Source organism: Urocitellus parryii, chromosome 4, assembly GCF_045843805.1.
Source record: "Urocitellus parryii isolate mUroPar1 chromosome 4, mUroPar1.hap1, whole genome shotgun sequence".
Taxonomy (NCBI): Eukaryota; Metazoa; Chordata; class Mammalia; order Rodentia; family Sciuridae; genus Urocitellus; species Urocitellus parryii.
The window spans coordinates 135,206,114-135,229,731 of record NC_135534.1 but is presented as its reverse complement, the minus strand read 5'-3'; the positions used below and the strand labels follow the sequence as shown (position 1 = coordinate 135,229,731).

At 43.0% G+C, this 23,618-nt stretch overlaps 1 protein-coding gene across 1 annotated transcript in view; it reads right to left on the bottom strand.

The window, feature by feature from the left end:
• LOC113186559 (guanine nucleotide-binding protein subunit alpha-14) overlaps positions 1-23,618 on the bottom strand; it is a 200,143-nt gene that overhangs the window by 9,074 nt on the left and 167,451 nt on the right. The window contains exon 3 of the mRNA XM_026394038.2: positions 1,432-1,586. Within this exon, the coding sequence (XP_026249823.1) occupies positions 1,432-1,586 (155 nt within the window). The remainder of the gene's footprint in view (positions 1-1,431; positions 1,587-23,618) is intronic.

The window sequence follows — 23,618 nt, the reverse complement described above, 5'->3', positions numbered from 1 at the left end:
CAGGTGCCTGCATCCTGCAGATTCTCAAGATCAGGCAACCATCATGTTTATGAGTACCATTTTTAATCTATGGCATCTCTGTCCATCCCTCTCAATGAACTTGCCTCGGTTTTCTGGGTTACACTGAATTCTCCAGCAGTTCTATTGGGTCTTCTCCAAATAATCAAGAGCCATTGCCAATTCCCAGGTCCTTCACAGAGTAAATAACACCAGGCAGTCTCAGGTAGGATCAGGAAGGCCATGGATACCTGGCCTTGAGCTGTCCCTGGCTCACCAGGCTGTCCAGGGCAGCCCAGGGCAGCCCATACCTCCTTCTTGGAACAATTTCTTCCTCCATCTCTTTTCTTTGCTGATCTAACACCTATTGGAGTTCCTTTTATTTTCCTTCCTTGATGGTATTTTGTTCCTGTACTTAGATTAGTTGTGCCCATCTGGATTAAGGACACTGAACACTCAGCCTAGGACAGACTCCAAAGGGAAGCTGTTGACCACAGAGATAACATTTCCTTTCCTGTACACTGCTTCGTTCAGCCCTTTGGGCAAACTCCCACCCAAATCAGCTTAGAGGGCAATGGCATCTGAAGGGAAAGGGATGGGAAGAGGAAGTAAAAGGGATGGATCTTGGGAAAGTATCTCAAGGCCACCATGATGATGATGTGGGACAGGCAGAAAGCTGAGCTGTAAAAGCAAGGTTCACCACCTATTCAAGTAAGACCAAACCATTTGCCCAGTGACCTGGCTGAAGGATGCATTTCCTTGGGAAATTGTTAGATTCTAAGATCTCTATGAGATGGTTTGCATGAAGGACTGTCTAAACAGAAATTTTTCCACCTTTGGGAGTTAGTTATTTAAAACTACAGCTTATCTATCCAAAATGTGGTATGTAGGTCGTTGGAGTCAGCTGAGATTTCTGGATGCCGGGCCCAGCAGTACTTGGCTCTGCCACGAGAGGGCAGCACCAGATCAGCAGCGACTACCACCGGTGGACCCTGATTTTAGGTTTTCGTGCAGTTGGACCTGCTGTCTTATCAGGCAACCAGAAAGACAGAGATATGGAAAGGGAAAAAAGTGAAAAACCAGAAACAAGTATATTCCTTGCTTAAATCATTTCAACACCCCAAATCAGATCCACCCACTAACAGAACCTCAAATTTGAGCATTTTATTGAAAATTAAACACATAACAGTGAGGAAAAATTGGGTCTCTGCCAAGAAGGAAATTTGGGGATCCTCAAAGATGGAAGGTTTTCAGGGGATGGTAAGAACACCAAGAAGGGAGTGATAACAAAAACAGAGGGAGGTGGTGTTGCCACTGAGCCCTTCCACTTAAGCAAGCAGCAAGAAGCTCCCCTGAAGCATGACTGTGTTTGCCTAAAAGCCGGCCTCTCCCCCCCCCCCCCCAAGGCAGCTGTGGCTGGAGCTCTGTACTCACTATTTGGCAGAGTCTGACAGCTGGTACTCCCGCCTCCTGTCATAACACTCCTGGATTCCTGGATCCTGCCAGAGCTGCTTGATGGCTTCCACCTGGTCCCTGCAGAGCACTGAGACCTTGTCAACTTCCACTTCTTTGATTATCTGGGCATTTTCCTACTCAAAGAAAAGAATTTTTCATTAGACAAAAAAAAGTCAGCCACTAGGTGATTTAAGAATAAGGACTTGCCCTGACCCACGGATCTCACTAGGTGTGGAGGTGGAGAGGCTCATGGCTGGGGTTGTTGACAGCCTTGCCACTCAGCTGCAGCCACAGTAAGTGGAGGTGATGCAGCTGTTCATCTCAGCAGAAAGCAACAGAGGCCACGACCTTCAGGTCTAGCAGTGCTTGGGGACGGTTCCATCGGCATTAAGTTCCACGTGATGACACACAGGACTATCATCCAACTAGCAAACATGCTGCTCATTCGAGTATCTACAAAACCAGCAATTTAAAAATAACATCATAACAAGGGTTGGTTAGTGGAAGCGGGTCCTTGCTGGGTGCAAGCAATAAGGGGGTGCATTGTCTTGGAGAATCAAAAACAATACCATCATTTGCTTTTTCTTCTCTGTCCTTTATTTAAAAAAAAATTATAATAGATGACTTTCTAGAGTAGTTTAAAGGTCATAGCAAAAATGAGGGGAAAGTACAGAAAGTTCCCACACAGCCTGCTTTTTATTATCATGAGTCAGTGATTAAATTCTTTCCCACTGTGTGAACCACCCCCATTGTACCCCCTCTGCACACCACTGAATTAGCTATATTTATTATTGTCATGATTATTAAATAATCATTACTCTAATACTGTTGTTTGATTATTGCAGTAATTGTTATGGTCATTTTTCCTAGAATTATTACTACTAGAGCAGTTACCATTTATTAGCTACTTACCATGTGCCAAAGACACTATATAACATTATCTCACTTAATCAGTGGAAGGCCCACACAAGGCCAGAGATCCTTCCAAACCTTAGAAAATGAAAATGATCCCATTGGCCTGCATCCACAACATTTCCCAGAGACTCAACATCCCTTCCTTGGCTGCAAGTTGCAGCAGACAAGCAAAGCCTGCTGAGGGAGACAAGACCCTGGTCCCTTCTCCCTGCCCCCCTCATCTTCCTGCATCTCACACCTATTACGTCATGGAGATCTGGCCATTCAACGGCAGATGTGGGTTGGCAAAGCGTCCATTTGGGGCTGTGAGCTCAAATACATACGGCACCCTGTGAACGTCGCTTTCAGCTTGCATTGTTCATCCAACAGGAAGCTGGAGCAGGGAGTCTCATAGACTCACTTGGCTCAGAGCGAACCTCTACAGGCTGTATTTATAGAAACGTGCCTTTGCCCCACATCCATTGTAAAACTGAATAAACTCTCCTCCCAGGCGGTGGGATCCTCAGCCAGGCAGGATCTCAAGCTAGAAAGAGGCAGGGTGGATTGGCAGAAAGTGCCCTGGACTAGGAGTCAGGACCATCAGTTCCAAGCCATGCAGTTAGGAGTTTAAAAATTCCCTGTCTTGGTGTCCTTGTTTGTTTAAAAAGAAATACTTAGTTATTTTCAAGGGAACCTGAATTATAAAGTACCAAATCTTACATTTTTTTAGCATTAGCCTTATTACTGTAGCAGTTGTCTTGTAAACAACAACAACAAATATATATATATGAAATGTATCAATAGTCCTTAAACCTCAACCTCTCACGCCTCCTGCTGGCACACTGTGTCGTCTGCACATTCCTGGTTAGAGAGATGAGGAAGACATGTCCCTGACAGAGTAAGCCACAAGCAGATGCCTCCCACTTCCTCCCTTTCTCTAGCCACCCACTCTCCCCAGGAACAGGATCAGATGGTCTCACCACTCTGTGAAAGTTCTACTCTAAATTTAAAATCTGTTTTCTTCTTGGTCTTCAAGACAACTCAGGAAGTGCCCCAAGAACACAGCCAATGTCTTGCTTGTTCTTATAGCCCAGAGCCTAGTGCAGTGCCTGGAAAATAATAGGTATCTCTGCTGATGTGTGCATTCAATAAACATTTGTGATACATATAAAATTTATCTAACAGAAAAATCCCAAGTAACCAACAGCCAAAGAATGCAAGGACAGGGTGCCAGGAGCCTGTGCAGGTGGCCATGGGAGCACAAAGGAGCTTGGGTATGTCTCCGAGGGGGACACGCCCTGGTGGGTCTTGGCTATTTGTCTTCCTGATTCTGCCCCTGGTTGAAGGTGGCATTCTGGTGGCAGTTGGCATCCTTGTTTCTTGTGCCCTATGTCTCTTAGGCTGCAGTCCTAAATTTACCTGTTAAATGCAACTTAGCCACCAAGAATCAGTGCTGTGACAGTTAGGGATGTTACAAATATATTTCTCTCTCCCTTATGACCCAAGGATTTTACCTTCTGCTTTATGAAATGAGGGAAAATAACTTTTATTTATTTTTTTTGGAGAAGAAATTTTAAAAATCCAGTAATTCACCACCTTCCCTTTTACCCTCCTGTGGTGATTGTAGAAGAGTCAAGATGGACCCTCTATCAACCAGGGTTCCCAAGGGATTTCAATGAGCAGAGATACCCTAACACACCACCGCAGACATGTTGCATGAGTGAGAACTTGACTTTTAAGTTGTAATCAACAGTGAGTTGAGTCAGCTGAACTTTAGGGACAGTTTTCTACTGCAGTATAACCTGCTGTGTGCATCCTGACTAACACATGCTGCAGCGGAGAAGCCCAGCCCCGGGCTCTCCCAGTGGAGAGAGAGCAGATGTTAGGGAGGTACCAGAGAGGAATGCAGGTTTCCATAGAGGCTACCCAGGGAAGGAGTGGATCTGAGCTCTCTTTGAAGGCCCAGCCAGGAGAGAGATTGTTCAGCTAAGTGAGGGGATTTGGGGGGACTCTGGCTTGAAAGAGGAGGAGAGCTCAGGCTCTTGAGAAGCTCAGTAGGAGAGGGGTTTGGAACAGACTGCACTCACAAGGCCCTGAAGCAGTTCAAGTTCAGAGAACTCTTTTCTGTCATCAGCTCCTTCTGGTTGGTTTTCCTACCTCCTACCAATGAAAATCCTTTTCTTTTTTAATTTTCTTTTTTTAATTTCTCATTTTGAAATAATTGAAGACTTAACAAAACGTGGAGCAAATGGTACAGACTTCCTCTATGCCTTTCTTCCAAGAGTGGTCTAATGTTAATAGCTTGCCACCTTCCTTACCATTCATTCCCTCTCCAACATGTCCGTGCACCTAGACACGCATTCGCCCATGCCTGTCAACACACACGTCTATCTTTTTCCTGATTATTTGAGCGTAAGTTGCAGATACCTTGCCTCTATTTGTAAACACTTTAGTGTGGTTTTCTCCTGTGTAACTACAGTACAATAATCAGAATCATGATATCAGCCTTGGCACAACATTATTATCTAACTTTCAGACCTTGCTCAAGGTGTGCCATTTGTTCCATTAACATCCTTTATCTTGTCTGGAACCCAATCTAGGGTCACATGTGTCACATCTCTTTAGTTTCCATCTGGAAATTGTTTTTCCAGATGAAAAATTGTTTTTGTCACTCTGGGCAAGAAGAGCCAAACAAGTGTCTATTTTTTAATTGCAAGTCATTATGAGGATGGCTGGCAGAGACAGTTGAGGCCCCAGAGAATGTTCCATCAGCAAGTGTTAGGGAGGCTGGGCAGAAGGAGAGTGATCTGCTGTGGAGCACACCTGTGATTCCAGCTACTCAGGAGCCTGAGGGAGGAGTATCACAAGTTCTCTACGTTACCTTAGCAACTTACACCCCATCTCAAAATAAAATTTAGAAAGAAAAAAGGCCTGGGGTGTAACTCAGTGGTAGACTGCTTGCCTAGCATGCTCAAGATCTTGGGTTCAATCCCCAGCACTATAAAAAAAATTACCTTTTTTTAAACAAAAATGTTTAATGAAATATAAGATAAATGACTTTTGTATATGATCAACAATGACTGAACATTATAAGAGTGTGGTATTGTGCATATTTCCCTCTGATGTGTCTCAAATGCAGGAGTTTGGGAATTTCCAAGTACGTTGTCTCAACAACACACAGATAGAGCAAGGGGCCCCCATGCAATAGGAGAAAGCTTTGTAACATTTTAAGTCTGGCTTCTTCATCTCATAGAAAGAGGGGGCAAATGTGAGAAGACCATCAAGGTTGGGAGAATGTCAACCGTGTTGTGCTGAGTTGGAGGTGACCAGCATCTCTAAGTGATGTTCAGGATGCAGATGAGATAAGTGTCTGTAGCTTATGGTAAGTAGAGCCCCAAGCCAAAGTAGCACACTGAGCTGAAATTGCCTGGAACACTTTTTTAACCAAAAAGGGAAAAAAAAAATCAACCTCAAAGAGTATTACAGGAGCAAACCCAGGGTGTTCAGAAATGTAACCAGGCTCTTGAAGCACAGAGCTCAATGCTGACTTTTCCTCCTTTTTTTTTTTTTTTCTTCATTCTCAAATCATTAGTTTCACTGCTTTGAAGGGGGGACACAGAAAACAGATGTCCTCCACGTGTGTTCTGCTCAGAAATTCCCAGGCCTGTAGTAAAAGGAGATGCTGATGGAGTAGCGCCTTGCTGGCTTCATGCAGGGACCCACGGCTGCTGGTGACAGTCCCTGTCAGGCACAGTGAGCCCTTCTGGCTGGGACCCAGAGCCCCGCAGGCTGCCTAACCTCCACCAGGCCCCCTCCATGCAGTTCCCACATCATTAACATGCCCAGACAGTGGGGCCTGCACCTTCCCTGCAGGCTGCCTTTCTCACTCACTAGAGGCAATGTCACCTCCCCACATCAGAGGGCTAGAGCTCTTGGTTCTTTGGAGAGACAATTATACATTTTCATAATTTTTGTTGATGTCTTTTAACTGACAAACCCAAAATTGCACTTATGGCATATAACCTAATTTTTAGTATGCCCGTACATTATAGAATGGCTAAATCAAGTTATTTAACATAATATTACCTCACACACTTTTTTGTAGTGAAAACCCTTAAAATAGATTCTAGCAATGTTCAAGTGCATAATACATTGTTATTCGCTTAGCACCAGGAGGTACAGTAGATCTTGAACACCTTCCTTCTGTCTAGCTGTGACATTTTCATTGAAATTAATATTCATTAATATATTATAGATAAAAACCTAACAGTATTTTGATTTACCCATAAACTTAACACGCTTTGTAAAAACAAGTGAGATTAAAGCATGATTAAGAATGAAAGTTCACTGCAGCATCATATTTCCAATTTTTATGCAATCACCCCTGCTCCTTTCAAGAATGACATCAAGGTTCAGAATGACACTACATATTGTATTAAACAAAAGTTATGAAGTAAAATTTCAGTACTTATAACCAGCAGCTATTAAGGCCTCTCCAGCTGGGCATGGTGGCATCTGCCTGTAATCCTAGCACCTTGGGAGGCTGAGGCAAGAGGATTGTGAGTTCAAAGCCACCCTCGGCAATGTAGCATGGCCCTAAGCAACTCAGTGAGACCCGGTCTCCAAATAATAATTATTTATATATTTTTAAAAGGTGCTGGGGATGTGGCACGATGGTTGAGTGCACCTGAGTTCAACCCCCAGTACCAACAACAACAACAACAACAAAGTCTCTTGACCATTGTATTATAAAGAAAATGCAAGCTGGGTGTGGTGGTACCTGCCTGTAGTTTAATCCACTCAGGAGGCGAATGTAGCAGGATCACTTGAGCCTAGACGTTTGGGGCCAGCCTGAGCAACACTGTGAGACCCTGACTCTTCAGAAAATGCCAGTTAATGATGCCTCCAAACGTTTTCCCCACAGAAAATAACAAAGGATGACTTTTGCCAGTAAATGGATGGATCTAAAGATTATCATGTTAAGTGAAATAAGCCAAAAAAAAAAAAAACCCAAAGGCCTAATGTTCTCTTGGATATGTGGATGCAAACACACAATAAGGGGGGTGAAGTTAGGGAAGAAACGGAAGTACTTTGGATAAGACAAAGGAGAGTGAAAGGAAGGGAGGGGGTTTGGGAACAAGAAAAACAATAGAATAAATCAGACATCACTTTCCTATGTTCACATATGAACACACAACCAGTGTAATTCTACATCATGTACAACCACAAGAATGGGAATTTCTACTCCATGTATTAGTGTAATATGTTAAAATACATTCTACTGTCATGTATAACTAAAAAGAGCAAATAAAAAAATTTAAAAATCAAAAAAAAGAAAAAGAAAATAACAGAGGAACTCTGCTTCTGATGTAGGACAACTAGAGAATTTGGACTGATTATCCTACCAAGAGCAGCTACAAGTGGTCCACGTAATATTTCTTTAAATATGCTCAAATGTATTAGGTAGCTAAGAAATAGTAAATAATTGCTGATCCATAACTCAGGGGTGGATGAGAGGCTGAGCCCAGCACGTGGGATGCCTTTCCTGGGGCTTCTGCTCATTCTGGAAGGGCAGGGACAGGTCAGCAGCTCCTGTTTCAGTATCACAGGGGCTGAAGGTGAAGGGCTAGCAGAGCACAAGGCCCTCACAAGTCCACTGTCCCTGGGTCAAGGCTACAGGGCAGCCCTCAGGAGGCTGCTGCAGGCGGGAATTGTCAGTCTCAGAAATCAACCATCCCCAGACACCTGGTAGAAGATAACATTTATGTTATGGAAGATAACATTTCCACACCCTCTAATTACTTCTTCAAATAAGTGTTCAGAACACACCAAAAATAATGAAGCCTAAGAGAACTCCAGAGAAAGAGCTAGTGAAAGATGGCAAAGGGTGTGCCTGCCAACCTACCATTCACCTCATCAGGAGGCACCTGGCTGCAGCCACCATCCATCCTCACGGAGATGTTCTTGCATTAACTCTCACATGAGCTTTTGGGGGATGCCACTCATCTAAACCATAAGAGATGGATCAACAATGCCCTGGTGGGAGGAGAAGAGAGCTGTCTCCCCCTTTTGCTAGTATAGATATGGATCCCTGACTGTGCTGGCCACTCCTGATAGCACTTCCTAAGGGAGGGAACTAGGTCTGCTCTCAGCAACATCACATTCACATAACGTTCCTTCTCCTAAGATGTGTTGGAAAGAACCTGAATCCCTCAACCTCCAAGGGAGCAGGACATATTTGAAGTATAATTTATCAAAAAGCATCTGGTAGCCCCTGCCCCTATCCTCAAAAAGGCAACATCCTTATATAATAGTCCCTTGGTATCTCAGGGGATTGTTTCCAGGACCCCTGTGGGTAACCAAATCCAAGTCCCTTATATAAATGGCACCGCATTAGCATAGAATCTATGTACATCCTGCTACGTAGTTTAAATCATCTCTAGATTGCTTCCAATATCCAATACAATGTAAGTGCTACAAGAATAGTTGTCACTATTCCCTAAACAATACAAGAAAAATAAAAGCTTGTGCATGTTCAGTAGAGGTATAGTCTCAATATATATATGTTTTTTTTCGTGTTTCTGTTTTCCCCAAATATTTTTGATCTGCAATTGGTTGAATCTGTGAATGGAACCCACAGATGGGGGGTAGGGCAACTCTGTTTGACCAATGGAAGTCATCTCTTAGAAAACCATTTGTTTGGGCCAGTAAAATTGCATGTACACAGAGGCCATATGATACGGTTCTATTATATACCAAGACAGGGTTTTCTGTCCCTGTCACCATTTTGGTCCTCCTCCCTTAGCTTTTGAAGAGTTCTTAGTTTTTTAGCACATGGAATTTGTGTTATAAGTTTGATTTTTGTTACAGTTTGATTTTGCCAGAGAAGGTCTGTCCTTCTTACTTCTCTGTTTCTTTTCTTTATCCTGACTGAATCCAAACACATCATTAATAGTAAGGAATGACCAAAGACTCTCTAAGTCAGTGTCTTAGAAAAACAGGTTTATTTTGTACTCCTTCACAGTCCAGCCTGAGTCCAGGGTGGGTGTGGGGAGGACTCTGTTCCACACAGTGACCCAGGAACCCAGGTTCACTACAGCAAATGGCTCACCAACTCCCAGGGCCCTTGGGTCTTTCACTAGGTATTTGCACCTGGTCTTAAGGGAAAAGAAATAGTGTAGAGCAGTAAGTTCTATGGGCGGGTGCTGGGCAGGGTGGACTTCACTTCTGAATACAGTTCATTGGCCGGAACTAATTGAAAGCTTCCACCTGAGTGCAAGGGAAGCTGGGAAATGGCTTCCTGTGTGCTCAGGTGAAGAGTAAGATAGAATCTGATGAATGGAGAGCATTGTCTCTGACACAGATTCTTGAAATTTCTCTCTTACCACAGTGACTTCTGACATTTGGAACGATGCCGGCAGGTACTTTTGTATAGATTGGTTAATTTGCAGCCAGTGGGCCAAATCCAGCTCGATGCCCGTTTTTGTAAATAAAGTTCTCCTGGAGTGCAGCCATGCCCTGTCATCCTCTGCCTTCTTTCCCATCTGAAATAGCAGCATCAGGCGGTTGTGATGGAGCCTGTATGGTCTACAAGGCCTCACAGGCTATCTGGCCCTGTAGGGAAAATGTTCACCAACCCCTGGAAGAGACGGGTAATGTATGATTAAGTGTGCTCAAGTAGTATACTACTATAACCTTAATTCTCTCATTTCATTCAACAAGCATGTATTTATGAAGCACCAACTCTCCTAGGAATTACACAGGTACAAGTATGTGACTATGATAAAATATTGCTCAACATGTTTATGCTGGAGCTTATGGTCTTGCTAGAGATGATGGTAACCTGTGCAGGGTATGAGAAAGGAGCCATTTAAAATTAGCCATTTAAAATATATATATCACCCAGTGGAACAAGCTGGAATTGTCTTGATTCAGAAAATTTAGAAAATTTCCCCAGTTCTTTTTCCCTTACTTACTTTCCTAAGCAAGTCACTTTGTCATATACTAGTTTCCTGGAGGTTTCATGTTGCAATGGCTTGTTCTTATAAAGTCTATATTGTGATAACCAGCCCAGGGCCAGTAACCAGATATTTCCAAAGAACTTGAAATCCAAGACAACAGGCTGGTCTCACAGAGGTAGATGGCACCATAATTCTCCATGGGTCACTGCTGATTCTCAGGAGAAGCTAGTGGTTTCTTCCCTGCGACCCCCCAGACTGCTTTAAAACAACTCCAAAATCTTCTCCCAACTCCCTATTAACAAACTTCACACTCAAATGAAAAGGGAAGGAAATGTCATTCAGTCACCAGCTAGACAGGTACGCCCAAGGCTGAGCGAAAGAACAAACAGTAAGAAATGAAGTTCTTTGATTTCACTAAACTAGAGTCCTAACTGGACATCTCTTTCCCATAAGCTCATCTTAGGCCCAGATATACTTCTAGAAATTTCCCTGTGTGTGCCTAATAGTGATTTAGAACCTTCCCTCCTCCCTGCCTAGACATGAACATTAGCAACCACAAGAGCACACAGAGTGGTCGCAGGCAGACTGGATGGAAGGACATTTGCAGAAAGTATGAAATTTGGAGAAAATGTTTGTAGAACTTTAAGATGCTTGAGGAGAGAAATATTCAGCACTCAGGCCAGTAGGTTTCCTCAGTTACCTGATGACAGGGCTGAAGGACATTTGGTACAAGGGCAAATGTCCTCACGTCCTCAGGACTTTGTCCCAGAGACTGCAGGATTCTGGGGCTTTAGAATTCTGGTTTCGGCTGTTCAGAACGACCCTTTTCTGTCTTCATCCTGGGTTATTTATCCCACTGGTCTTGAGTCTTAATTTACAAAATGGGATACAGGAAGGCAAGATGAGGAGGTTCTTCTATGTCTAAACATTTCTTCTCCCTGGGATGCATGTTCAGTCCCAGCAAAATACAGAGTGCTCAGCTCTTTATAGGCTTTTAGTAGAGGACAATGATTGTAACCCCACCTCCACGCTTTTCCCTCCTACCTTCCCAAACACGCTCCTCATGTGCTGCCTGGAAGTAACCAGGAAGTCCATGCAATCTTCATGATTCACAGATTCCACGTTTGTGAACTCATCTATTCACTAAACTGTATTCGTAACCCCTGAATCAAACAGATGGCAGTCCACAGTCATTCTCTGAGTATAGAATAGCAAAATATCCTAGTTGCCTGATAAGTATGTTCTCAACAAAGGTGGGACGTGGCCAGGCTCTGCCTCCTTATCTTGAACTGTTAACTAGTATTCTTTGCCTGGTCCACCCAGCCTTATGTTTTTCGCACTTTCATAGTAATTTTGCTGACTAAAATGATCCCTGAGGAGAGTGCTGAAGAGGTGTCTGGTATTCCTAAGCACAAGAAGGCTGAGCCGTGTCTTTAGAGAAAAAGTAAATGTGTCACATTAGCTTCCTTCAGGCCTGGAGGCACTCAGGATGTAAGCTCAGTAAGGGGTAAAATTCATCCGGGTTCTAAGACCTCATTGGTAAAGTAAGATGGGAAGGTGGAGGGAAGTGATCATTTCAATACCAACATTCTATAACCTAGGAATGAACCCTTTAGTTATAAAGTTTCATAAATATTTAGTGTTATAGACACCCTTTCTTTCAAATTATAGGGGAAAACCAACCCTCTCCCGAAAGTCCACTCTGTACAGAAAGCCCAAAACCAATCATCACAGTTCAGGGAAGGATGAGTGAGCCAGACCTCATTGAGGATGCAAGGAATTACCACCAAGAGCAAGGACCAGCCACAGCCCACAGCCACCAAGGATGAGATGCAGGGTGAAGGCTCCTCTGGGTTGGCCCTTGAAATCATCAAACTGACCAATATTTTGGCTCTTCTCTCAATTCTGTTTCACATGTCTTCAAAACAACTGGGGAGACAGCCACAGTTACACCCAAAAGATAAAATCAGTCCAACTGTTTTCTCTTTTATCTCACACAAACTTTCATCAGTGACCCCGAGGGCTCTGGACCAAGACTGTTCCAGATGGAATGTGCCAACATGCCACAAAGCTACTCAGCCACTCTTCCCTATGGGAATGAAGATCTCTGCTGTCATCAGGTAACCGAGGAAACCTACTGGCCTCAGTGCTGAGTATTTCTCTCCTAGAGCATCTTAAAGTTCTACAAACATTCTCTCCAAATTTCATACTTTCTGCAAAAATAAAATCCCTACCAAGCAACCAGCCCAGCACATCTAGGTGGGTAGCAGATTATTCGTGTAAAAACATAGACACAGGCAGTCTCTTAAAATCCCCCAGTCCAACAGCATTCCATTCAATAGAGTGGACAGCTAGGTTTCTCGCTGGGCTCCAGGGGAAACAGACATTAATTTGCAGAGCTGACTAAACAGGGACACCATCCAGCAGGAGACTGGACTGTTGGATCCAGATTCTCCTAGAAATGTCCTTGTCCTGCCATGGGTATGGGATAGGCATCTACTAAAACCACAGTCCCAGAGGGACATCAAGATTCACCGAAGTCACCCACTCATGTGATAGATACATGAAGCATGTAGATTTGCCGCTAAGTAGAAGCAAAGAATATCTGCACTGGAGACACGGTGGAGAGTTTAGTCTCTGCTGTCTAACTCTTATCAGTGTTGAAACTAATGGTATTTATGAATGGCTTTTCTAAAGCACACACAGTCCAGCTCGGCCTTTATTAGCATTTCCCAGAGTGGCATATTATTGTGTAAAACACTATAAAATGTTGCAAGCATCCTTAAAAAAACAAATTCTATGTCCAAATAAGTTTAGGACCAGGCCTGAAACAACATTACCCACTGCCTTTTTTTTTTTTTTTTTAACTGTGGAGCTTCTCAAGAGTGTGTGCAAGTTCACGCACTCTTCGGGGTCAGGGATCTGCTGTGGTCTCAATGTTGGTGTCCCTCTAAAATCCCTATCCTTAAATCTAACCCCTAACATGTTGGTATTGAAAGATAAGGTCTCTGGGAGGTGGCAAGTCCACGAGAACAGAGCCCTCATGAGTAGGATGAGTGTCCTTATAAAAGAGGGCCTAGGGGAGGTTGTTACTCTGTCCACCAAGTGAGGACACAGCAGTAAGGTGTCATCTGGGAGAAGTGGCCCTCACCAGCCACCAAACCTTCTGGCTCCTTCATCTTGGAGTCCCCAGCCTCCAGAACCGTAAGCAATCAATTCTGTTATTTATAAATTTCCCAGTTCAAGGTATTTTGTTATAATAGCCTAAACCAAGTTAAGAGCTTAATCTCATTTCTTCACTGCTGTACCCCTCAAGTGCCTAGATTCATGGCAGGCATATCAGTATTCTTTGAAAAGAGAAAGTGATATAAAAGATCTTTACATTGAGTCAATATTGATAAAATATATCAAAGTCAAGGAGAAATGTGCACTAACAGTCTATAACAGTTCATGAAAATATGTGACTCTGCATGCCAAGTTCTAAAACTTCGAGTTTTATTTCCACATATTTTATGGCACATATTCATAATAGAAAAAAACACCACCATGAAACTACAATAGGATGCCATTAACAAATGGACTGAACTGAGAGAACATGAGCTGTCATGAGCCTGTGCATCCGCGACAAACAGAAGGTTGCTGAGCAGGGAGGACCGAATACCACACAGAACTTTAATACAGAGTACTTCTGGGATATGCTACTTGCTGAACCAATGCACCAGTGAGCATCTGAAGCCCCATTTTGTCATGGGGTACAACTGGCCCAGACCTCAGACAATTCCATGGTTTGGAAAGTTGGCTCCCTACATTTTTGGTTAATTTCGGGGAGGGGGGTTGTTAAATCTTCAGTGTCTATTCTCAATTACCCAGGCACAAAGCTCTGCCCCTTTATTCAGGGCAACCAGTGTGCTCAGTCTTGAGTTCCACCAGAGAAGGTCGCACTGCACAGACTATCTCAGGTTAGTTCTCGTCTTCCACCTTCTAGCTCCACTACCCACTGCAGCCTGGGATTCAGAGATCCCAAATTCTTTACCTTTTCTTATAAGAGTGACTTCCCCTTTCCTCTGCCGTTCAGATACAAGGCAGAAGGGCTCAGATCATAACCTCCATCCCTTCAAGCCCAGACCTATTTTTTGAAACTCCTTTCCTTTTGGGTGGTCCATGGTCCGTTCTCCCAACTTCTGTTTACAGCTGCCCCTGGGGAAAGGACCTTTCTCCCAACGTGTGCATCTTGGCAGGTCTGTTTATTCAAGTGTCCTGCTCTCCCATGGCTAAGTGCCAGGTTGCTCACACTTTGGCAAGGCCATACTTCAAGCAGAGTTATGTGATAGTCTTGAGAGAAAGAGTAGATTGGATTCTTTAGTTTGGGTGGCAATGGGGCCATCAAGGTTTTTCTAGGTAGTGAGACCTGCCTGAGGAATTTCCAGGTTCCTCCCCACCCGGAGGCTGTATCTTCAGCCTGCTTCTTGCTACAGCCATCCCATAAACTGTCTTCTGCATGTAATTGCCAATTCATTTCTGTTACTTACAACCAAAAAAACTGGCTCTTGGCTCTGCCAGTGGAATAAAGGCCTCTCTAATGTGAGCATACAGGGTTTGAGAAAAAAGAAAACTTTTCTTTTTTTTTTTATTAACATCTCCCTTTATTAATGTTATATTAACTCTAGTTTGGGAAATGCCCTAGATCATTGGGTTTTATTTCCAAATCAATCCAGCAACCATTGACTTTAAAATTATGGTCTGTATTGGCTTTCTATATGTAAAAAAATGTCACACATTTATGATCCTGTTTCCTGCAGGTCAGAAGTCCAGGCACAGCATGAGTGGATTAGGCTCAGGGTCTCCCAAAATTGAAATCAGGATGTTGGCTGAGATGTTCTGTTTCTGGAGCTCAGGGTCCTCTGTTTCAAGCTCATTTGGTTTATTGGTAGAATTCAATTCCTCATCAATATAGGACTGAGATTTCTATTCTCTGGTTGTCACCCAAAGGTCTGGTTCAGCTCCTAGAGGCCACTCTCAGTTCCAAGCCAAGAAGCCCTCTCACAGTATCCCAGCTCCCTTCTTCAAGGTTGGCAAGAGATTCTTCCCAAACTCTAGATCTTCTTCCATGGAAAATTAGGTCAGCCACCCAGGGTAATTTCCGTTTTCATTAACTTGAAGTCAGCTGATGAGGAATTAACACCTTGAAAGCCCTTTCACCTTGGTTCCATCATATAATCCAGTCATGGGAGACACAGCCATCAGAGCCCTGCACACACTCACAGGATGTATCATGAATGATGTGTCTGCTGGGGTTGTGAGTCTTGGGGGCTATCTCAGAATTCTGCCCAGCACATGTTCTCAGTCGCAGTTCTGGGAGCATAACTGCATTTTACTGTTCCCTTGGCTTATTTTAGAGGAGTGCCCACATGACCCACATGGGGCTGTTGGGGTTACAGTTTCCTACAGCAGTTCACATTTGCTGGATGATGCCCTCCCATAAAAAGATACGTTTTTGGAATTAAGACTCAAGAACATTATGCCTTGCTGAGGGAGTAGCAGGTTTTACTTTGTTGTACAGAGGAATCAGCGGCTACGGATGTTAGCATGATGGTCTATATTATGGACTTAGTCATGGCTCTCTTTTCCCATTAACTACGGGGAAGCTTGGAAATGAATATGTGTTAAGTCTAAGTAACTCATTAGAAGTTTAGGGGTTCTCGTGTCCTATAGTGCCTGTGTTTTTATTTCACCCAGCCTCACCCTTTAAACTTAATTCAAACATTAATTTTGTCAATGGGTGTTTTTGTTCAGTAGATATTCTTGTAAGTAACCTCTAGTGTATCATATAAGGAGAGAGGGTATAAATATAAGCGAATAAAAAAATAATAGCTAATATAAAATGAGTCACTATGTGATATCATATGACCTAATGTTAGCATTGTCTCATTTAATCCTCACAACCCTATGAAATTTAATACTTTACTGTCCCTGTTTAATAGATGAGGCTTCAGAGAGGAAAAGGGAGTAGTGGTAAATGATCATGCCAGTCCAGGTGTGACTGACCACACAGCCTGGACTATTAAGAGACCACACCCAACTTATTTAAATACATTTTAAAGGGAAGAAGGAGCAAGGACAATGACTACCTATGAAACCCTCCAGACTAGAAAGAGACTGTCATATGTATTGTAACAACCAGAGGAATTGTTTCCTGCACACCTTGCCAAGCCACTGTTTTTATGCAACCTAAAACAACGTTCTCTAGGCTGCAGAATTCAATAGGGGCTTTCAGAGATTTAAAAAGTGGGGAGGGTTTTGGAGATAAATAAGATTTTTCCAAACAAGTGTAAGAGAGCATCTGACACCAACCGTTTCCATGTAGAAGACTTCCAAGTACACACCTTACAACTAAGGAGTAACATCCTTCTTAAAACAGAATATGGAAAACAATTAGTAATACATGGTAAGAAGCCATACCATTGTTTCCAGTTCACAATTTTTTTTAACTTTTAAAGGATATTATTTATACAATAATCAGTTCTTAAAACCAATGTTTGTTTCTAATAGTTTATATAAATGTCAATTTCAATGTGATGATTACAGAAAAATAAGCATTGCTGGTTAGTTTGTATACTTACCTGTGTGACCAAATGACAGGAAAGTGCTAGACCATGTATTTCATGCCCCTATAACTCATGGTGCCATCTAGTGGCAGATTTACTAATTGCATGTCAATTGAAAGGCAAGACTCCATGGGGCTGACTGCAGACCCAGTCTGCAAAATAACAGCCAGAATGATGTGGGTTTTACCTTGAATTTTATCTCAGAGTTAATTTGAAGGCAAGAACCCAGAAATTCTCATTCTTTGAGAGCTATAGAATAAAAGAGAAACTGAGAGTTTAGCAGAAGGCATATATCTTTGCTACTTTGTTTGGTGGGGGGGGGGTACCAAGGATTGAACCCAGGGGTGTTTAACCACTGAGCAACATCCCCAGCCCTTTTTATTTTTATCTTGAGACAGAGTCTTGCTAAGTTCCCGAGGCTGGCTTTGAACTTGAGATCCTCCTGCCTCAGTCTCCCAAGTTGCTGGGATTACAGGTATGCAACATTGCACTCAGCTTTTACTACTACATTTAAAGCTAGTAGAATATTAATCAACAGCACAGATTCACTTGTTCTATAAGTTCTAAAAAGAGGACTACTGCATTCTATAAATTCAAATTTTATCTGTAGCCCTCTGAAGTATATAAAAATTGGCCAAAAAAGTCTTAAAGTAAGCAAATGGTAAGGAACTGAATCCAATTGTCCCTGCCCCTAAATGTTCCATATGTTACTTCCTTAGTGATCTGATGGCCAGGTCATGAGGCTGACAGGCAATGCCCAGCCAGAGGGTGAAGGCCCCCACCTTCAGAAGGTAGCCAGTTACTTTTGCCTTCCAAAACCTCAGTGAAGCTGTTTCCTTCAATTGTGTTTCCCTTTGGCTCATCTTTCACTCCAAAAGTAGATTCATTTGGGCTGTAAATACCCCTGACCATGCTTTAAACTTTCAAAATCCTATTGCATTAATGATTCTAGTCTAGTTCTGCAGTTATCTCCACATAAGAACTTATATTTTTGAAAATAAAGAATTGCCACACAGTTCCCAAAGAACAGTACAAAACATTCTTTGCTTTTTTTCTTTTCTCTCTCTCTCTTTCTCTTTCCCTCCCCCACCCCTCTCTCTCTCTCTCTCTCTCTCTCTCTCTCTCTCTCTCTCTCTCTCCTGGTGTTTCACTTTTTCCATTCTTTTTCAATAGCTTGAAAAACTCAAACACACAACAAATATTTGGGTCACAGCTTGCTTTAATGATGTGCTTTTGAAATGGTGGTTTTAATCCTGATGCGTTTGGGGTGGTTGTTTTCCTTTTGCAGTGAGAACCCACAGGCATTTCTGCCTGGGAGTGGCGGCAGGAGGGCAGGGCACCCCAGAATTCCCCAGGGCCTCCTTACTCTTGGCTCTGCAGGAGGCTGCCCTAGTGCCCCAGCCCTGCAATCTTCAGAGCGGAAGTCCTGACCTTCATCTATTTGGGACATGGAAAGAGGCAGGGGTTTCTAGGGGGCACCAGAACAGTCCTGATCTTCCTCTGCCAGCCATTATTCACTACTTTACTGTAAGCAAAACCAGATCCAAGTGCACAGCTTTAAGGGGGAAAAGAGGCCTCCTGGGAATTCCATGTCGCTGGAGGAGAATGTGGGAGCAGTGGGTGCTCTGCCTTGGTAGGGTTGTGGTAGAGCAGAGTAAGGGAGCAGGGATGGGCTGACCACATGTACGCAGGGCCTGCGGTGTTTCTGACCGGTTACCAGCTGGTGGAAAGAGACCCCGCTACAACTTGGCAAAGTTAACTTAGGCTCTGGATTTAATTACTCAAATAGCAAAGACTCATCTGAATATAATGCCAAATACAAATACATGACACCCTGTTGAATTTGAATTTCAAATACACAACAGATACATTTTTAGAATAAGTATGTCACATGCATTTGAGAAAAACATGTACTAAAGTATGATTTCAATTTACTATAGTATTTCCTCATAGTGCAAAATTTAGGATTATAATTAATGTAATAATTTAGGAAAAAAAGGAAACCAGGATACTTTTGTATCAGGGATTATTGATCAACAACAGTGCATTTTCCCTGGCTTTCAAAGCAAATTTGGCATTAATAAGGCTACACCCCAAGGGGAAACAGCAGAAATTGGTGCCTGTTTGTCCCTGAGTATCTCTGTCTTGCTTTCCAATGTTTTAGAAAGCCCATTTCTACACAAAACTTGAGCTTATTTACTCACAAAATGGAAAGGAGTCAATTTTTCCTCCTTCTCACCTAAGGCCCCAGGCCAACCTCCTCCTAGGACTATGTCACCAGCACCAAGTGTAACTGGCCCTCAGATTCAACCAACCATGGATTCAAAACATTTGAAAAACATTGTCTGTATGAAACATGGACTATTTCCATAGCATTTACATTGTGTTGGGTGTCATTAGTACCCAGTGTTGATTTAAAGTACACGGGAAGATGTGCATAGGTTATATACACATATTATACCATTTTAAAGAAGTGATTTGAGCATCCATGGGAATGATTAAACTCCATCCCAGACATGATAAAAACCAAGGGGGTGGGTAAGAAACACACAAAAATGTGAAAGAACTTAAAGCCATTGAACTGTTCACTTAAAAATGGCTAAAATGGTAAATTTATGCTTTGCATATTTTATCACATTTTTTTAAAGGTAAGAAGTAGAGGAATTATCTCACTATTAGATGACTGACAGCTCAGTGCAAAGCCTGTCATGCTCTTGTTTCAGAATCTTCTCCAGGCTTCCTCCTGCCTGCAGTCAAAATGACATCTGATCTCTCCTTTCTATTTGTCTCCATGTGCCCTTTACTTCAGCTGTGTGCAGACCCACGGCCTTTCCTGCTTCTGGATGTCTCTGCACATACCATCTCCCACCTCCGGGGACCCCTCACTCTCAGCTTTTCACCTCCAAGGTCCAACCTGCAAACCCTTTCCCCAGCTCTCCCTGACCATCCAACTTGAAGGGCAGGCTGGGCCCATGGTTTCTCCTACTTAAGAAATATTAGCAATGCCTGATCCCTCAACATTTTCAATTTTTATTTTCCAAATGTCAAATCAGCTTCGTGGTTGGCAAGTATAATGGTGTGTCCTTGTCCAACCCTAGAGTCCCCTGACTTACAGGTACAAAGCTTTCTCACAGCCCAGGGGACCTACAAAGTACCTTTTAATACTCACTCTGCACTCTGCTAGGTGTCTCTGTGCTCCTGTCCATCCCCCTGCCTCACAGTGGCAGGGCTCATGCAATGTTTGTGGTCTGGTCCTGGTGAGGCCGTTAAGGTAGCAGGGGAACTGCCTGTAGCTTCCACGTCTCTGTGTCAGGAGCATCCCCTGTATCCTATCTGGACAAGGTCATTTCCGTCTCTACTTTGGGTTCCTTGCTATTGTTTCCCTACCCTATCAACCCCTGTCAGAAAGCTCTTCTAAACTTTGGTAAACTGAACAGTGTCCCCATCAAATTCACGTTCACCTAGAACCTCAGAGTGTGACCTGTTTTTGCAATTGAGGCCTTTGTAGATTTAGTCAAGACAAGGAGTCAGATGAAATCTTAAATTGGATTAGGATGGGCCCTAAATCCAATGAGAACATCCTAAAAAGAGACAGAAGAGGACATAGAGAAAGATAGGGAACAAGGTGACGTGAAGATACAGGTGCAGATGGAGGTGAGGTGTTCACAAGACAAGAAATGCCAAGAATTGTTGGTGACCACTGGAAGCTAGGAGAGGGGCCTGGAACAGGTTCTCCCTGGATCCTCCAGAGGGAGCCACCTGCCAGCACCCTGATTTCTAACTGTTGGCTTCCTGAACCATGAAAGATTAAATTTCTGATGTTCTAAGTCACCCAATTTGTGGTAATTTGTTATGACAGTCTAGGACACTAATTCACAAACCCACAGGGAAAACTAGGTCTCAACATACTAGGACAGAGGAGTGAGCCGTGGCCAGGAGGATGTCTGTAAGCAACTGTGACCAGAGTCTCCACAGATTCTCATGGGAGCTCCTGGAGGAAGTCAGGGACCTCGGGGATGAGGACAGCCAGAAAAATGGGAAAGAAACAAAGGTGCCAAAGAGCATCTCCAGCCAAGTGACCCTGGCTAGCTACGGGGAACAAAGCAGGAGCATGCCCAGGACAGGAAGAAAGGAGTGGTGATCATCATCAGAGGTTGTGGAGCATGGATAGAACTGGGGCCAGATCCAGGGCTGCTGACTTTGGTTTTTCATAAATAGGATTAATAGTGTCTCTCAGATGAGTCTCACAGAAAAGCCACACCAAACCCAACCAGAGGGATCAAAAGTGCTCAGAAAATAACCTGTAAAATTAGATCATTCGTTTAACTCAATTTACCTAACAGACACAGTTCCATTAACTGTGATTAAGTGGCAAATATTCAGCCTTCACTAGTGTCAATCAATCAGTGAATAACAGTTCCTTCAGGAGTCTTAAATGCATATTCATCCATGTTTTTTCTAGGTCCCGGTGAGGGGGTGACATAAACCCTGTTGAGAGTAGTATGAACTTTGCTGTCCAACGTGGGACCCTCCGACCAGCACCAGTAAAGTTTGGGAGCTCTTTGAAAATGCCAAACCTCAGGTCCCACCCCAGACCTCCTGACTCAGAATCTGAAACTTAGCAAGATTTTCAGGTGGTTCAGGTTCATATTAAATTTTGAGAAGCTGTGGGATAAAACATGACCTTGCTCTAATGGTTGATTCTTATGATATCCTTCTGGAGCAAAATCATCATATTATCAAAGGAAAAACCCAACTTGGGGAACTTGCCCAATGTCCCACAACTCATAGACAATTCGGTAGGTTTCAAACCTAATCCAAATGCATCTTGTGAGCCACTCTACTTTACCAAAAGGAGAACAAGTCAGCAAAGGGACTGCTTATCATCATTAGAATCAGCCAGGAAGCAAACAATGTCTGTCTTATACAGTCCTTGTAGTTTTATAGTCACTGTTATTTATGGATGTTTACAAAATATACCCCCTAAAAGTGCTTCTCTTAAATAAGTACGCCTTTATATTTATAATTTATTGAAAAATAACATTACAGCAAAATTCCTTAAAAAAATCCAGGAGTATTTCTAATAATTTTCTAAGCAAGCATAGAAAACAAAGAAATTATATATTACTTTTAGTCTCTACAGTTCCAATATGGTTGGCATGCATCCCCCAAGAGGACCTACCTTGAAATCTTGGTCCCCAGTTGAGAGGTGGAAGTCTACTGGGAGGTTCTTGGGTCGATGGGGGCCCTATCCTTAGAAGGGATTAGATATTTCTCTTGAGATCCTGGTTATTTCTTATATGAGGTTTGTTTTAAGGAGAGTGAGCCTAATTTCTCCCCTTTCTCTGGCTTCCTGTTTGGTGACGTGATCTCTTTTTCTCACATACGCTACTGCCACCATGTAATGGGAACAACAGAGTCCTCACTAGAGCTGAGCCAATGCCCGCATCGTACTTGAACTACTAGAAATAAATAAATAAATAAATAAATAAACCTCTTTAAAAAAATAAGGTTAGCCTACTTTAGGTATTTTACAGTAATGCAAAACAAACAAATAATATTATTTTTTAATTTTATAATTTTTTGTTTTTTTTTAAAGTTGCTATTGGGGTGTCAAGGAAGGAGGTGGGGAATATTAAATCATGTGACTGCTGCTGCAGGGATTTCAGGCTGAGACCACTTGCCCAGCTTGCAAAGTTAAGATCGGAGTGTGAATATGTACTTAGCCACATAGTTTAAGGCTCCTCTTCAATAACCACCAGAAATATGGGATGTTAATCTAGTGCTTACTGACCTCCCCCTGCAGCTTTCTCTCCCTGGGGTTTGTTCAGTCAGGCTAGCTCTTTTTCCCTATGAGCCCACCTGGGCTTGAGGCTGGCTGCTGCTATGTGGGTAATGGAGGAATCCTAGTACAATGGCAGGAACTGTGGCTCTTGCCTGAGATGCCAACTGTCAGCTCCCTCTTAAAACAGCTGCATGAAATCCAGTGGCTCCCTGGTCTTCCCTCCATTATCCTGACTGTGATTAGAAAACATCAGCTTACCCTTTCCACAGACTTCTCCCACTGTCCTCAGGGTTACAGAAGAACTGGTAGCTTTAAACCTACCCTAGACTCCCCAGATCCCCAAATGCCAAGTTTCTTTATCTTGAACAGGGCTCCCTGGCTTCTGCAGTAGATGGCCCCTCATGTGGAGGAACCCACCTTAAAGTGCCTCAGTTATTATTTCAGCCTTATCCCTATCCATGGTCCTCTGGTGAAAACCACTCAAGGGCATTAAACAACATAGGGTGGAAGAACAGGGTAAGAGAAAGGATTTTGGACACCAAAAACCAATCTTGATTCTCTGCCACTGATATGAAGTGCACCATTTTAGAACATGCAATTTTACTAGATCCCCACTAGATTCTATAGCATAAATGACGGTAGAATTTGGGAATCTTAAAACTCTCCCAACAAAAGACCTCAGTCTCTCTGTGTAAGAGAAAAAGATACCATAAATCCCCACCCTAATCAGATACAGCAACACTGCATCTCAAAACAGCTACCCAATTTAGGCAAAGCCAAGAATAATTTCCTACTCAGGACACCAGAGACCCAGGACTGCTAATAAAAACAGTGTGGAATTAGTTGATGTCATTTTTTTTTTAAAAAAAGGTTGCATTATATGTGGACTGGTCAGTTCTAGACAGATGCTGACCTTTGCTT